The following is a 14,359-nucleotide window of genomic DNA, read 5'->3' on the forward strand; positions in this document are numbered from 1 at the left end:
CCGAGTCAAATGGTCTACCCGCACATGTTGTCAAGCGAGAATCAGTGAATTCATTTTTGCAAGCTCTTCGTGAAGCATAGGGCTCACACGCATCTCTGTTTTGGGCCAAGTTCAATGCCTTTGTTCGACCTTGTTGTCAATTCTCTGCCTTTGTACTCGATATTGTGTTGAGTTTTGTGTTCTGGTTTTGACTCTGCCACTTGCTAGTGCTGCAATGTACTTGTCGTTTTGTCATTATGTCTGTACCTCCCTCTTGCCTAAGTGACACAGGCCGGCAGTATTTGCTAAATAAGTAAACATTGTCCCTGGTTGTCAGCAGCAACGCTGGTTCACATACTCCCAGTTTTCCTTCAAATGTGAAACAGCATGTACTTCATTTTGATGGGGCATACATGCACGCCAAACATTGTGGATGAAACTCGCACAATGATTGTGCGAAGTTAGGCTCTTGTGTGGCACCCCTTTAGAACCACCAATGTTCTTTTCATATACAGTCCACCTTTTCTCTAATGAACTGTATTCGCAGTTACGTTAGTTCAGCACCACAAGCTTTTCAGATTTGAAAAAAAAAAAAAAAAAATCTGTGCAACCTATTCCTTAGGTAAATAAAACTGAAGGGTTGTAGGCCACTCCCCCCCTACCTTTTTATTGTGTTTTAGCAATGCACTGGCATTGCAACAGTCATATTTTTCACGACACACAGCAGCAAAGTAGCACTCACCTTCAAGAAAGAATCCCCGGTAGTAGCCCCACAATTGAAAGGGAATGGCTTGCGCCCATCTAGTCATAAAAGAAGACATGAAGAAAAAGCAAGAAACATATAAGTGCAATTCAAAAAAACACTGAAATTTGTCTCTCAAAGAAAAAAGAGCAAACAAGCAAGAACACAAACAGAATGGAACTGGCTTTAAAAATCTAATAATATTCAAGTAACATCATTTTCATGGCAAAAAGCCCTAAAGTTTTCACCAAAAGAGTCAGTGTTTGAAGAATTTACTACTGCGATTGGTAAAGCATTTCAAGTTTCAGTTACCTTCAGGGGAAAAAAAAAAAAATAATGCATCAGAATGTGCCCAGTATGGCCTACTGCATTTGTTGGGATTACCTCGGGTGCACTGACGGTGGGTGGGGTGTTTAGAAATAAACCTAGCTCATATATTTATAATCTCGTACAATATAAGCTGAATATCAATTGCATTGTACATGCTTTTCAACGACAAAACAAGGTAGGATTCTGTGCCTTCAGGTGCACGGCTGTTACAATATTTTGTTCAGAGTACTTTGAATAAATAAACTACAATGTTCTGGAATGAATATTCCTTATTTTTTCGATCAAATGCGACTGAAGTGAGATAAAAACAATGCTGAAAGTGAATAATCTATTCCACTAACTAATGATTAATTTTCTCTTCATGCATAAAGACTTGTGAATGATCTGCTATAATGGCGTCAATAATCGCGGAGTCGAAACTGCATGAATAAAATAAGTTCTATTCCACGAACTCACTGGCACGAAGAATAAAGCGGAACGCATTCTTAAGTGAGAAGAAATAATAGGGACAGTGTGAAGAAATGTTGAAATCACTTGAATACCAAAACCAGGGGAATACCAGGGGAATATCAAAAGCATGTACAGGTGTGAAAGCAAGTAAAACGAAGCATGCTTTTCCATTCAAATTAAAATCACACCCTCTGCACTGGAGATAAGAAAACAATACTTGCCCAAGTGAAAGGGTACAGGCAACTACTACCGGTTCGCACATACCTCAACTGCCAGTTTCAATTATGCAAAGCATAAAAAGTTTTAGGAGATTGCGTGCTCCGTTTACTTTTGTCCATTTCATCCAGGACGAGGAATGCAAAAGTCTAAAAGGAGGCTTTGGACTACATCAATATGTTATAAGAAATTTAAAGTACATGGAGGGCCAGTTTCCAAGCCAACAGATGCTGCCACACAAAAGAATGTGGAAAAAAGGTTAAGCCTAAACAACCTTGACTTGAAGAGAGTGCTGGAACAGACTACTAAGAATCTTTTCCAAGTGGACCTCATGAGATTCCAATAGGGTTCATTACAAAGCTGGTGTCACAAAGTAAAGAGGCACTGTTTAAAGCTATAAATCAATTCTTTCAGAGCAAGAAGGCACCAGATAGATTGGATGCACAGCAGGCTTTGTTAAATTTAAAGGGTAACAGAGCAAAAAGCAGAACTAGCCCATAAAGACCAATCAAGATAAAGGCTATCAAAATTTGTTGCAAACATGGCTAGAGAGAAATTAATAATGGGAGAAATAAAAATAATTTTTTGTCGGGACAGATGTTTGGAGTATAATCGTTTGTGGTAAAACAATATACTGAAATAGCTCCGGCGCAAGGGAGTGTAATGGTTGGCCTTTTCTAAATATAAAGGTATATGACAATGTCAGCCAGGGAATACTCTGGGCCTTTCTAAGAGAAGCATCTTATGAGGATGGTACACAAGGATAACACAGGGCAAATAAACTGGCAAGGACTGTATGGAGAAGGTGAACATAGAAAAAGGTTTACAATGGGGAGTGCTCCTTGCAGCCACCGTGGTTCATGATTTACATAGCAAGGGTGGAATACATGCAAAAGATAAACAACTAACCACTGTAATTTGCTAAGCAAGGTGACAGTCACCAATGCCTCACTACAAAGGGCATGGATTGCAAAACAGTTTAGCCTGGATATACCAAATTCAAAGGAGACCACAGTTCAATATATCGAATTACTGATGTATAAAACGTGCCAGTAGATGAGCTCCTTTGTAATCCAGAAGCATGAATGTGATGTACCCATGCTAGGGAATCGCCTTCTGCAGTGACATGTTGCCGATCAACATACTGGCAACAATGCACTCACTACGAGTGCACTGACCCGGAAGGTGCACCCACGCACAGAAAGGGGAGTGCTCAGGGTGCACCCTCACGTGTGTCGTTCTGTGTGTAAGATCAGAACGTCGCAGCTCGTGCTGCTTGCATGACACGCTGCGCGGCAGAAGTGTGGTTCAAGTTGGGGCTCAGATCAGAGCTGCAGCGGTGCTTTGGGAAAAGCCATAGACGGTTATAAAAGGTAGTTTAACAAAACTTGAAGTTGGGCTAGATGGTGCATTGTAACTTGACTGAAGATAAAGCGCACGGGAAGACACACACAAGAGAAGAAGACACAGAGAAGAAGATACAGTAGAAGATAGCGCGTGTCCTGTGTCTTCTTCTCTTGTGTGTGTCTTCCCGTGCGCTTTATCTTCAGTCAAGTTACGGTTATAAAAGGTGTAGTTTTGTTACTGGTACAATGTAAACAAAATAACTATACTAAAATTGGTTCCAGCACAGTAGTTGGCCATCTTGGTAGAGTTGATTCCATTGACGTCTTCCGAAGTGAAGCAAGCCTTCTGCCAGCGAGGCTGGCTTCACCGCACGACGACTGGAGCAGTGAGCGCTGGCTTCCCCGCACGACGTCATATTCAATACAAGCACTCCAGGCCGAAAACCGCTTTCAAGCAGACTGGGTGTTTACCCTATCACGAGGTTTTACAGTGCGAGTGCTGCCAGCAGGTACCCAAGGACGCTCAGCCAACTTGGCTACGTGCGCGCAGTTATCGCAGGAACCCCGATACGATAGCCCCCCCTTGGTGGGGGGTACGGCGCGCAGTTTGATATACTGAGTGTCCGTACACAGGAGTTAGATAAGTTTGAAGAAAATGGCTATACGCCCTGTGCACCGTCCATAGGGGCACCACTGAAAGCTGCCTAGCGGTCGTTTCCAGAAGTCCTTCCGGGATACGAGTCGCGGCTGCTTATGTATCGCTGTGAGAATTGCAAACGTGCGTGGCAACAATTTGTTTTTTCAGCTCCTGCCAATTTTTCTGCATTATCCCGAAGCATAAAACTGAGGTACCCCTTAATGTAGAAGCGAACACGCTGATGATGCTGCAGCCATCTGGGAGAAACTAACGTGTTCCCAAGCCCAGTGCCTATTACAAACAAGCGCCAAATGAGCAGCTGCAATGTTGAGTCCTGCATTACTATGGGTATGCTGCATCAACTGATAAATAACTTCCACAGAATATTCGCTGTTTTCTGCTTTTTTTCTCTATCCTGCCTTTGCTTTGCAATCTATTTTCCTATTTGCCTATGGTGAAGCACCTCCACCCAATATAAGAGACATTCTGCGCCACGCGCCATTACATCGTGCCAGCACTGCTCTCTCATAGGTAGTACATCGCTTCATCAGCTGAATTTACAAAACTAATGTGATGTCGCTAAGGGTCCCATGTCGTAGAAAATCCGGTGTCATCGTCATTGGCCATGAACGAAAAATCCCAACAGAAAATTAAGTAGTGTTTTGAAATGTTCAGATTAACGCTAAATTTCTCTGGGAAGCTCTGCAACGAAAGGATGAGAATTGAGCGGAAATGAAAACTGAGTCAACTTGGAGTGGGGGTGGAAGCTGAGTCCAGGACTTCAGTGTTGCGAGGCAGACATGCTTACAGGTCACGAACGCTCCGCTGGTTCAAGCTATATAAGGGTGGACCTACTGAATTCGTGAAGCGAATGGGGTCCGACAAAGCAATTGTATTGTGGTCTTAATAGGTGATGCTTAATTAAGTACTGGATCTTGATCGCGGGCGATGAGAATCGGAAATGGGTGAAACGCGATAAAGTGAGCACTTGCAACCTTCGACAAATTTGACGCTTCGTAAAGCTCATGCACGTAAAGGGACAAAATATTTAGACGTGTGGCTCCTAACAAGCAGCACTTACAAGGAATTAAATGCATGTACCATGCGCTTCAAGCACCATAGTTTATTCATTGAATCTTGCACCCGACGCTCATCATATCCGTCTTTACTTTGCACCCAGGTCCAATGAAATGCAGTGGAAAATGAAGTGCCACAAAAATATACAGCACTGCACTAAATAAATGATCTATTACAAGTTTACACAGTAACAAACATATTTTGTTTCCTGTACCTTAAACAAACAGTAGCAATTGTCAGAAAATTCATGATGACACTCCAATATTCTTTCAAGCGCTTTCATATCGAATTATAAGATAGGAATCACAAGCTTAACACGAAGTGAATTCAAACAGTACGCTCTCGGTTATATTACTTGCCGAGCTTGGACGCGTAAATACGCTCTTTAGTGTGTTTATAGCTTTCGAACATTTGCCCAAGCAAAAACTATTGCTGGAGATTCCCTGTAGTTTGTGTCACAGTGCATTGGCAGCGGATGCTGTTTATGACGCAATGCAAATGCCAAGGCAAAACAAATTGATGATGCGACGACTGCATAGAAACACACGGCTAGCAGATGACATGGCTGGCTCCGCTTCCAGATTTACTTATCTCCACCACCAGCGACGTGGCTGTCGTTTTGCACAAGGTGTATACTTTTGCAAGGGATTTCTAAGCGGATATCCGAACCTTTCATTCCGCGTAATTATCTGACACTTAATTAACATATGATGACTGCATTACTATCAGTACACATCAACATACACTGCTACACCACACACATCTCATCGCGTTCACAAGGTCCCTCAGTATCAAGCTGGAACCAACGAGCCTTCGTGGTCGTGGCCTACGCATAGCGTGCCCACCTGCATGCAGAGGGCCTGGGTCCGACATCTCCCAATACCGGTATAATAAAACCAACTTATTTTAAAGAAATATTCCTATATCGCGAGTTAATCTACTTACAACAACCTCTTTAGCAATTATGGGTTAGTCTGGACCCTAATTTGTTGTCACTATTTTCAGATTCCTCCGATTATTTTTCACTGCCAGACAACAGACGCGGGACGTCTATGCCAGCCTCCTGAGCTCCGCTATCATGTTAAACTGCAATGGCCTTCCTTCCAAATATATTTCTTTGAAGCGTACACCTTTAATTCTACTTGCACAAAATATAAACCACCTAATGATTTGCTCACCCCAGCTTTTTCTTTTTCATTACCCCTCTCTCTACAGAAAGCTGCATCAGTCAAAGGATACATGTTCCAAATACAGTAGAACCCTTCTTTAGTGAAGTCACTGGGACCAGCAAAAATCTTTACTATATCAGTTGTTGGTGATGACATGGTCCTGAAGATGCTGTCTAGTAGTTAAATGGGCACTTACCTAACATGTCTTGTTGCTTAATGAAAGAAAACTCTGAAATACCATCCATCTCTTTCTTATCTCTTCGTGCAATCTTTTTCAGTTACAAAAATTTTACATCTTGTGGAAGTACCTCTTAAGAATGGGGACACTGTGGCTATGAATACAACCAAGTTAAATTTCATGTGAAAACCAAAGCCTTGCATGAATACGGTGTTACCTTTTGCCGTTTCATTCTTTTAAAAGCGAATAAATAAATGCACCTGGCAGTCAAGTGCTGCAAGACCGCACATGCTGCACCTCCACTTCTTGCCTCCGCTGCCTCGTGCTGCACAGTGCTGTGAATGTCCTCCCGTTTCTTCCCCTTTCCTATTTCTTGCTGCACTTTTACTCTCCTTTACTTTCTGAAAGGACCGCGCTGTCTCCTTTCCATGTTTGTAGTTTGTTTTTTGTTTTCCTACGCGCTGCTTGCTTTCCCTCACGGGTCCAAGGCCTCCGTAAAGTAGGCTTCTCCTGAAAGCTGCTAAGCCTGGTGGTAAAGCCACTTAAAAGGAAGTTCGATGTTATTTTTGTGTTTTCAAATAAAAAAAATATTTTCCTGGCTATTCTAGGTAGTGTGCGGGCGGCGTTGTCGCTGCAGCCAGGCGCACTTTACTATAACCGATTTTTACCGAAAATGTCTTTACTATAAAAGGGGAGAAATGTACAGTTGTCTATGGAAGATGAACTGGGACTTCAGTTTCACTTTGCTATATGCGAGTTTACTATAGCGAGGTTCTACTGTGTTTAAAAAAACTTCAGTACCACATGAAGTGAAAAATGCACGAGTAACAAAAAATATTGCTGCTCACCCAAGTCATAGATGTGGCCATCAACATTTGCCAAGCAAATGAAGTGCAGGTCCACATTTTCATTTGCGCTCGGTGCCTGAAGGAAGTAAAACAAGCGTGGCAACCACAGTGCATTATCATCATGGTATGTGCTTAACAAAGACGAAAACTATACATAACAATGTGCACTGTGTAACAATGTCCTTTCATGTCTCAACTCTTTGTTTCCACGTTTCCAATAGCACTTTACCATGCTAGAGACATAATGAAACAAAGGTCTGCAGTGCATTTTAAACAAGGCTCAATGTAAGGGCTTTGAAAGCAGTTCATATTGCTAAGCATCATACTTCCTTAACAGCTGCATGGATCCCTGCCCTCAACCAGTTTCCATATTTCTGTCAAAATTTCTCTAGGCTTCCGCTTAAGTCTGCTGACCTCTAACCCCTGATTTAATAACTTAGTGACCATTTTGTACTGTTAACATGCCAATGTGCCATACAGCAGTGAAACAATGGATTAAAGCAATGACAGAGATGTGGGCCTTAGCTTCTTGAAGCAGCATTGCTGCTGAAAATTTCGTGCTTTGCAGCACATAACCTCGGCTTTCAAGTATGGTGCTGTGTAAATTTCAGATCGACATTTATCTTTTAACACATGCAAGGAGAAAAAATAAGCTAGGGCCTTTATATACTGACACTCAGTTCACTTCTTTCTGACAACTGCTATACACCTAAAGTGTTAAAAGAATCAATAGCTCACGATTTGGAAATGGTAAGTAGCATTGAGACACTTTCACCCAGTCATGGCCTCGGAGGATGAAGTGAACAAAAGTAAACCACATCAAGAGGCTCATGAATGCAGAATGATGTTTTGGCTAATTTCTAGTACAGCCTGCACACTCTAGCAGTCACAATTTATCAAAAAGCTCAATTTCCTTAAGACGCTGGCAAGCAGCCTCTAATCAGTAGTTGTAAAGTATGCAAATGAATTCACGAATTTTATGTCCCAGAAGTGTGTTAAGAAATAAATACTTCAGTCTGCTGCAATGCCCACATTCAGGACCACCACGCACCATTCCTCCACGACTCCTTTCTAAAAGGACCTGTTTTGCAAAAGCCCTTCTTGTTGCCTAAGCATAAAGCTAATCGCAAGACAAAATTTTGAGCCCCTGACTTGACAGTGAAGCATGAAGATGTCGATTTCATTCACTGTTGTGATTTCTTTGCAGATCAATAAAATGCAGTGAGTAGCTGCCAACTGCCACATTTTCAGATTTTATCAAACTATAACAAATGCAACCTGCAGGTTGCCATCCTGTAAGGATTATTGCAATTGACGTTGGCAGTAGTGAGAAGACAGATGCGAAAAAAGCATGCCTCTTCGGAGCCACCTGCGGCTTGTTCAGTGGCATTGTGGCTTGAATCAAAGGGGTCTGTGACTTACTTTTTAACTAAGACTGTCAAACAACCACCAGAACCAACCAGGTGAGCATGCCTTAGATGTGCACGTTGGGACAAAAACTGGTGATTGACTGTCATGAACTAAAGAGCTTGTTAGTTGGGTATTTGCATCAAATGTGCCCCGGCTCAGGAGTTAGTTATTCAAGAGCACCCCGTGAACCATTGGCTTTTTCTGAATCAGTGCAAATGGTTTTCCGAAGAAAAAGGTTTCGCCACGTGAGCTCAACTGCAAGGTCGTTATGCATACCTGGAAAAAACTTAGATGTGTGCATGGAACATCTATGCAGCCAAGCCAAGTCGGCATAGTACTGCTGCCCTTAATCTAGCTCCAGACCAACACTAAGAGCTAGAGAAACTCCATTTTCTCGGTGGATTCGAAGTCACTTAATGAATACAGCTGGGAAACCTGCTCTCTTTCCTTGTCGTATGCCGCCAGTGCCATTCAGCTTTCCTCTCCTTTTTCAAAGTTAAGCCTATAGTGAAAGCTCTTAAAACCCTTTTGCCCTTTCCCAATAGATCATAGCTATATATACTCAACAGTGAGAAGGCTGCCAAAAGTAAAAAAGTAGTGCCCCCACTGCTGAACTGCTTAATAACAAAATTCTTCAGCAAACACTAGTGTTCAAGCAATACAATCCATTAATCAATGGTCACATTACCTTGACTGGCTTTTTCGAAGATACCCATAGCATGTCGCCACACCGACTGTTAGAATATCATCTTCAGGCTGTCTTTTGAGTCAGGGCTGTCAACGCACTTAAATCACGGCACTTGAATGCTTCACATATTATTTTAAAATCAACCACTAGGTGGAGTTGTATAGCCATTTCACCCAGCTTAAGCCAACCAAATACAAGGCCTTGACACCAACGTTCTGGGCTTATTCTCAGGTGTTTTGTTGCTGTCCAAACTATAATAGAAGGAAGAAGCTGCATAGTCAGAGTCATTGCCACCCAGGTTGTTGACAAAATCAACCATCGGCACAGCTGAATCACAAAGTTTGCCATGTTTAAGAGTGCGTGCCACGCTGGCAAGAGCAAGCACTGTCAACTTCAAAGCTGAGCAATTTGAGAACCACCACCAAGAAAAAAAAAAAAAAAATGAAGAAAAATTAAACTTCAGCTATTAAACTTCAAGGCAGATGCTGAAACATGTTCAATAGTGGCACAAAAGCATTTGAAACTGGTGTTTGCATCCCCCGTTAGCAGGCCAATGCTGATCTGTCACTAATAAGTATAATGTCAAGCCAATATGCACTTCCTTCTTTCCTAACATGCACTACGTACTTGTTTTTTTTTAATCTTGACATACTGCTTGAAGCACAGATAGCACAGATAGCCCCTATGAACTGTACAAACCTGCACAGCTCCAGTAAAGTTTTGTACTCATTTGATGCAACATGAAAAATATGGTCTAACAAGACTGCGTTAGTCACTTACCTGTGTTTGTCCCTGTCTGGCATACTCCTCATGGACTTGGGCAATTTCCTGAAGAACAATAACATGAAAAATTACTTGCAAGTTATAAATATAAATCTAACAAATCTTCAAATGAAAAAAGAATGAAGTAATTATGAAGCTCAATATAGTGGAGAGTTCTGGAGAAATTCTGGGCCAAGTGAGATTCCTTAACATGCACTATTAGAAGGTGGCTATTTTTGCAATCCGCCTGCACTGAATTCAACTTCGGTCCCATCACACTTCTGTCTAGCTCAGTAAAACTGCAAGCCATCAGAACAAGTAGACAAACGCTAGTATAAGCACCCCCCCAAATTCCTGTAACTACTGTTAAAATGAATGGCACAGGTTATGATAAATATAGAAGCAGTTATTCTAAACGCATTGCTTAAAGGACTGATAAACTAAACCTGCTTCACCATTCCAGGCGGTAGCGTGACTTCAGTTCAGGACGAGTTTGGCTAATGCCTGTTAGAAACAAGCCTGGACAACTCTCCTTATGGCTTACAGACATTTTTGTATTAGGCCCACCCCAAGTTAGGTTATATGCAGACACAAACGCTTTCTTTCAGATGGCAGCCCCAACACTGACAGACTGCCTTCTCATTATGAGTACATGCAAACTCCCAGATGGAATGGTATGATCACAAAAATTTGACAGATGTAGATCGTAATGTGTGTGAAGAGGCAAAGGAAAGGAATTAGGAAAAAATATATAAAACAAGTGTACTGTTATTACAACCTATACAGCTGATCTCTGATATTCGAACTCAAAGGGCGCCACGAAAAAAAAGGTTTCATAGCTCGGTATATAAAACAAGATGGCAGATGAGCTTATTAGCAACCCGGAAGTGCCCCACACTAGTGGCACACTTTCTGCAGTGACATGCTGCCTGCAGAAACAATGATGAGAACACACCACACTGGGCACCGTTAGTCCTAGCTCATCTTACATGAAAGCCGCAGCAGACTGTGCTTTATGAGAGGCCCCCGCTGGTCATAAAAGGTCTATTTCTGTTACTGGTACACAAAGAAATGCGATACACAGTAACACCTCCAATAAAAATTTGGGCAAAGTTAATTTACGACTCCTTCTGCAGCGAAGCCCGCTAGGCAAGAGTTTCTGCAGGCCTTCAGTAAGCTAGCAAGTCTGTACCACCTGTTGGAATCAGGCTAGTGATTTTTTCGCTCCCGACATCAATGCCAGATTTTCTGAAGAACAGGGCCTCTAACGTTATGTTTGTAATTCAATGCAATCTGTAATGGATACAAGGACTGACTGTATAACAAAGCTCACCTATGAGGATTAACTCAATTTTATAACTTACAAAAATAAAAGTTTTTTTTTTTTTTTTTTTTTTTTTTTCAGCTAATAAAAAATAACTCAGAAAAGACCTCAACTGAGCACACAAAATTCCATTTCTTAGCTTTTCTAAACTATGCTTAGCATAAAAATATCATAGTCGCTTAGTCACTGCAGCAGTTCAGAGCAGAGAGAAATGTCTCCAAGATAACAAAATGGCGGCTTTAGCAAGGAAGGCAGGTAGGTATCCATTAACCCTTTGCGGTCCGAAACTTTTACCCACTTTCCGGCTGTCCTGGTCCGAAACTATTTTGGCAGTTTGTGACGCCGCGAAGAAAAACACGAACTGCGGACGAAAAACTCATAGGATGTTTATTTTTTCTCTTGCATTCTGCACGCAACTCCTTTACCGATATTTGGGCAGCGTGTGATAGCGCTCAAAACATTCTCCAGGGTGCAGGCCAGGGTTATTACTGCAGGTCTTGCAGAAAAACACAGTTTCCCTCCTGCCTCCTTTTGTTTTTCTATCACTACAAACAGCACAGTCCTTGCTGCTTCGGCCTGAAAGCTTGTAGATAAAATGGCACTTCCCGTCTAGCCTTTCCTCGCACTCCTTCCGTGCAGACGGGCCGCGCTTTCTGGCTCTAGCCCTCACGTCCCCCACCAGCTGTTGGATGAGGTTGCGGCGGTACTGCAGGTGCCGCTGTTCCTTCTCACCATCAATCTGCAGCTGTGTGCGCTTCAAAATAAAGCTATTGACGATGGCAACCTCTAAAAGCCAGAAAAAAAGCTTTCGCCACCATTTCATAGTCTTCCTACAAAATGCGTAGCTCGCACAGTAATGGTCTGCACGGTCAACAGCCCCCATGTGCTCTGTGTAGTCACATATGACCACTGGTTTCTTCATCGTCACCTTCTTTCCTCCTGCTTGCGTCCTTGTCACTTCTTTCACAGATATATTGTGGGCAGAGCTCAGCATTGTGACTTGACGCTTGTCTCGCCAAGCAAGCACCATGTAGCAGTCTCCTTTTCTGTACGCCGCTACTTCGCCCTTCTTCAGCTTTTTCTTTACCTGTTGTGGCATTTGCTTGCGACTTGGCATCACGGTACCAGTCAGTTGCACTCTTTGTAGAAGTAATTCTTCGGCAAGCATCGGCGAAGTGTAATATCTATCTGTGTAGAGGTGGTATCCACTTCCCGGTGTAGCTTGCTGCACTTTCTGGAGAAGGTGGAGAACTATCCGGCAGGTGAAGGGGAGCTCGGGGCGAATGAGGCTGTCAGTTGTTGTGCTGCCGTAGTAGGGCTCAATTGCCGTAATATATCCCGTTTGACAATCGGCAAGTGCATAGACACGCATGCCCCATTTGGTAGGCTTTTGCGGATTGTAGCATTTGAATGAGACACGGCCCTTGAAACCAACGGTGCTCTCATCGATGCAAATTTTGGGGCCGGCTCTGAAATGCTCTCTGCATTTCGTGTCGATGTAGTTGACAACGTCCCTGATTTTGCTTCCACGGGTTGCCGGCCGACCTGAAGAGGCATCATGGCACGGGGCAACGTGTAACATCCAAAAGATTTGCAAAAATCTTTTGCGGCAGAAAACATGCGGGAAAAAAGGCATGTTATTTACAATTTCTTGACTAAAATATTCTTTTAGTTCTGGTTTTGGATTCAAGGCCATGTTTACAATTACGCCGAGGAAAGCTTTGAATTCTGTCAAATTCACGTCTTGCCAGTCCTTCCAGATTGAGTCCTTTGGCAGCTCACCGGCACTCGAAATCTTTTCGCGCGCATACCTGTTCGTTTCGCTCACAATATTGTTCATCAGCTCGTCTGTAAAAAACAGCTGAAAATAATCCAGCTCACAGTTCAGATTCTGAGCGCTTACTTGTGATCCTGCATTTCTGACAGTGAAGGGAAACTTGGAGAAATCAGGCACGTTATCCGCATACTCCTTCCAGACCGCAGCCCGTGGTCGCGCACTGTTCCCTCGTGTGTCAACAGACGGACTGTCTCCACTGCCGCCGTCGTCTTCATCACTCTCTTCTGTCGAATCGCTGTCATCACTATCTGATGGAGGCACATAGTTCTCTTCTTCGCTGAAATCATCGTCACTGTCACTAAATGCACCACCGTAAAACGCACGCGGTGAAAACGTGGCCATGCTTCTCAGCGAACCGACCGAACATGCGGTGTCGCGCGGAGGAAAGCTCTGGTATCCAGGAGCAGTGCTGAACATTGTGCTGCACCCTGGTGCAAACAAAAGTAAACTTCAAAAAACGTAGTTTTGTTGACACTCAAGAGATGGCGCATCATGTAGAAAAAAATTCAGATGGATCGCAGTAAGAAAAGCCGCGAAATTTAAACCACGAACACCCTTGTCGGACGGTGCCCGACAGCGGACCGCTACGGCCGTATTCCGATGTCGGGCCCTGCCCGACAACGGACCGCAAAGGGTTAAAAACTCACTGCTATCATTTCAAAATGAAATGACAGCAGTGAGGTTTGCGGAAACATGCAGATGTTCCACAGTGAAGAGCAAGTGACCAGGAAATGAAACTAGAGCAGAAGCAGCTAGCTTTCAGTAGCAACCCGGGAAGAAAAGAAGGAAAAGTCTTCTATGGCAGTTTCATAAGCACAGAGAGATTTGGTTTCTGGGGTTTAATGTCTCAAAGAGACTCAGGCTATGAGAGATGCCACAGTGGAGGGCTGTGGAAATTGCAACCACCTGGGGTTCTTTAACGTGCACTGACATCGCACAGCAAATGGGCGCCTAGCTTTTCACCTCAATCGAAAAGGGGCCGCTGCGGCCGGGATTCGATGCCGCATCCTTGGGAACAAAGAAAAGTCAAAAGCTATAAATTGTAAAGGTTCCAGCAAAGGCAGAACAAAATAGTTACACAAATGATCCCTATCCTGCATTTACTACAGAAAATAGAAAAGAACAGAAAGGTGGGTATTTAACACTGCAGAATCTTTTTGTGTACAATCAGCACGGATATGAAATATGAAGCTGTAAGTCTCCTTTCAAAAGAAAGACTAGGCTGGAGTAATGAAACTGCAGATAGCAAGGACACTGTCAACAAATGGGCACAGCAAGCACGAGATTCCTCTGGAAAAATCACTCAGGATTTGTGTTAACATTTCGGACCAAGGCAACCAAGATGTAAACAAGTCAGATGGTCCTG

General features: G+C 43.0%; 1 protein-coding gene across 2 annotated transcripts in view; it reads right to left on the minus strand.

The window, feature by feature from the left end:
- Positions 1–14,359, minus strand: part of Uch (Ubiquitin carboxyl-terminal hydrolase) — a 99,381-nt gene that overhangs the window by 71,890 nt on the left and 13,132 nt on the right. For both annotated transcript variants that reach the window (XM_084601610.1, XM_084601611.1), the window contains 3 exons: positions 9,851–9,898; positions 6,973–7,048; positions 722–780 (listed from right to left, as the gene is read on the minus strand). In XM_084601610.1, coding sequence (XP_084457736.1) covers positions 722–780; positions 6,973–7,048; positions 9,851–9,898 — 183 coding nt within the window. The remainder of the gene's footprint in view (positions 1–721; positions 781–6,972; positions 7,049–9,850; positions 9,899–14,359) is intronic.

This window comes from Amblyomma maculatum, chromosome 4 (genome assembly GCF_055883805.1).
Source record: "Amblyomma maculatum isolate TAMU_Amacu chromosome 4, ASM5588380v1, whole genome shotgun sequence".
Lineage (NCBI taxonomy): Eukaryota > Metazoa > Arthropoda > Arachnida > Ixodida > Ixodidae > Amblyomma > Amblyomma maculatum.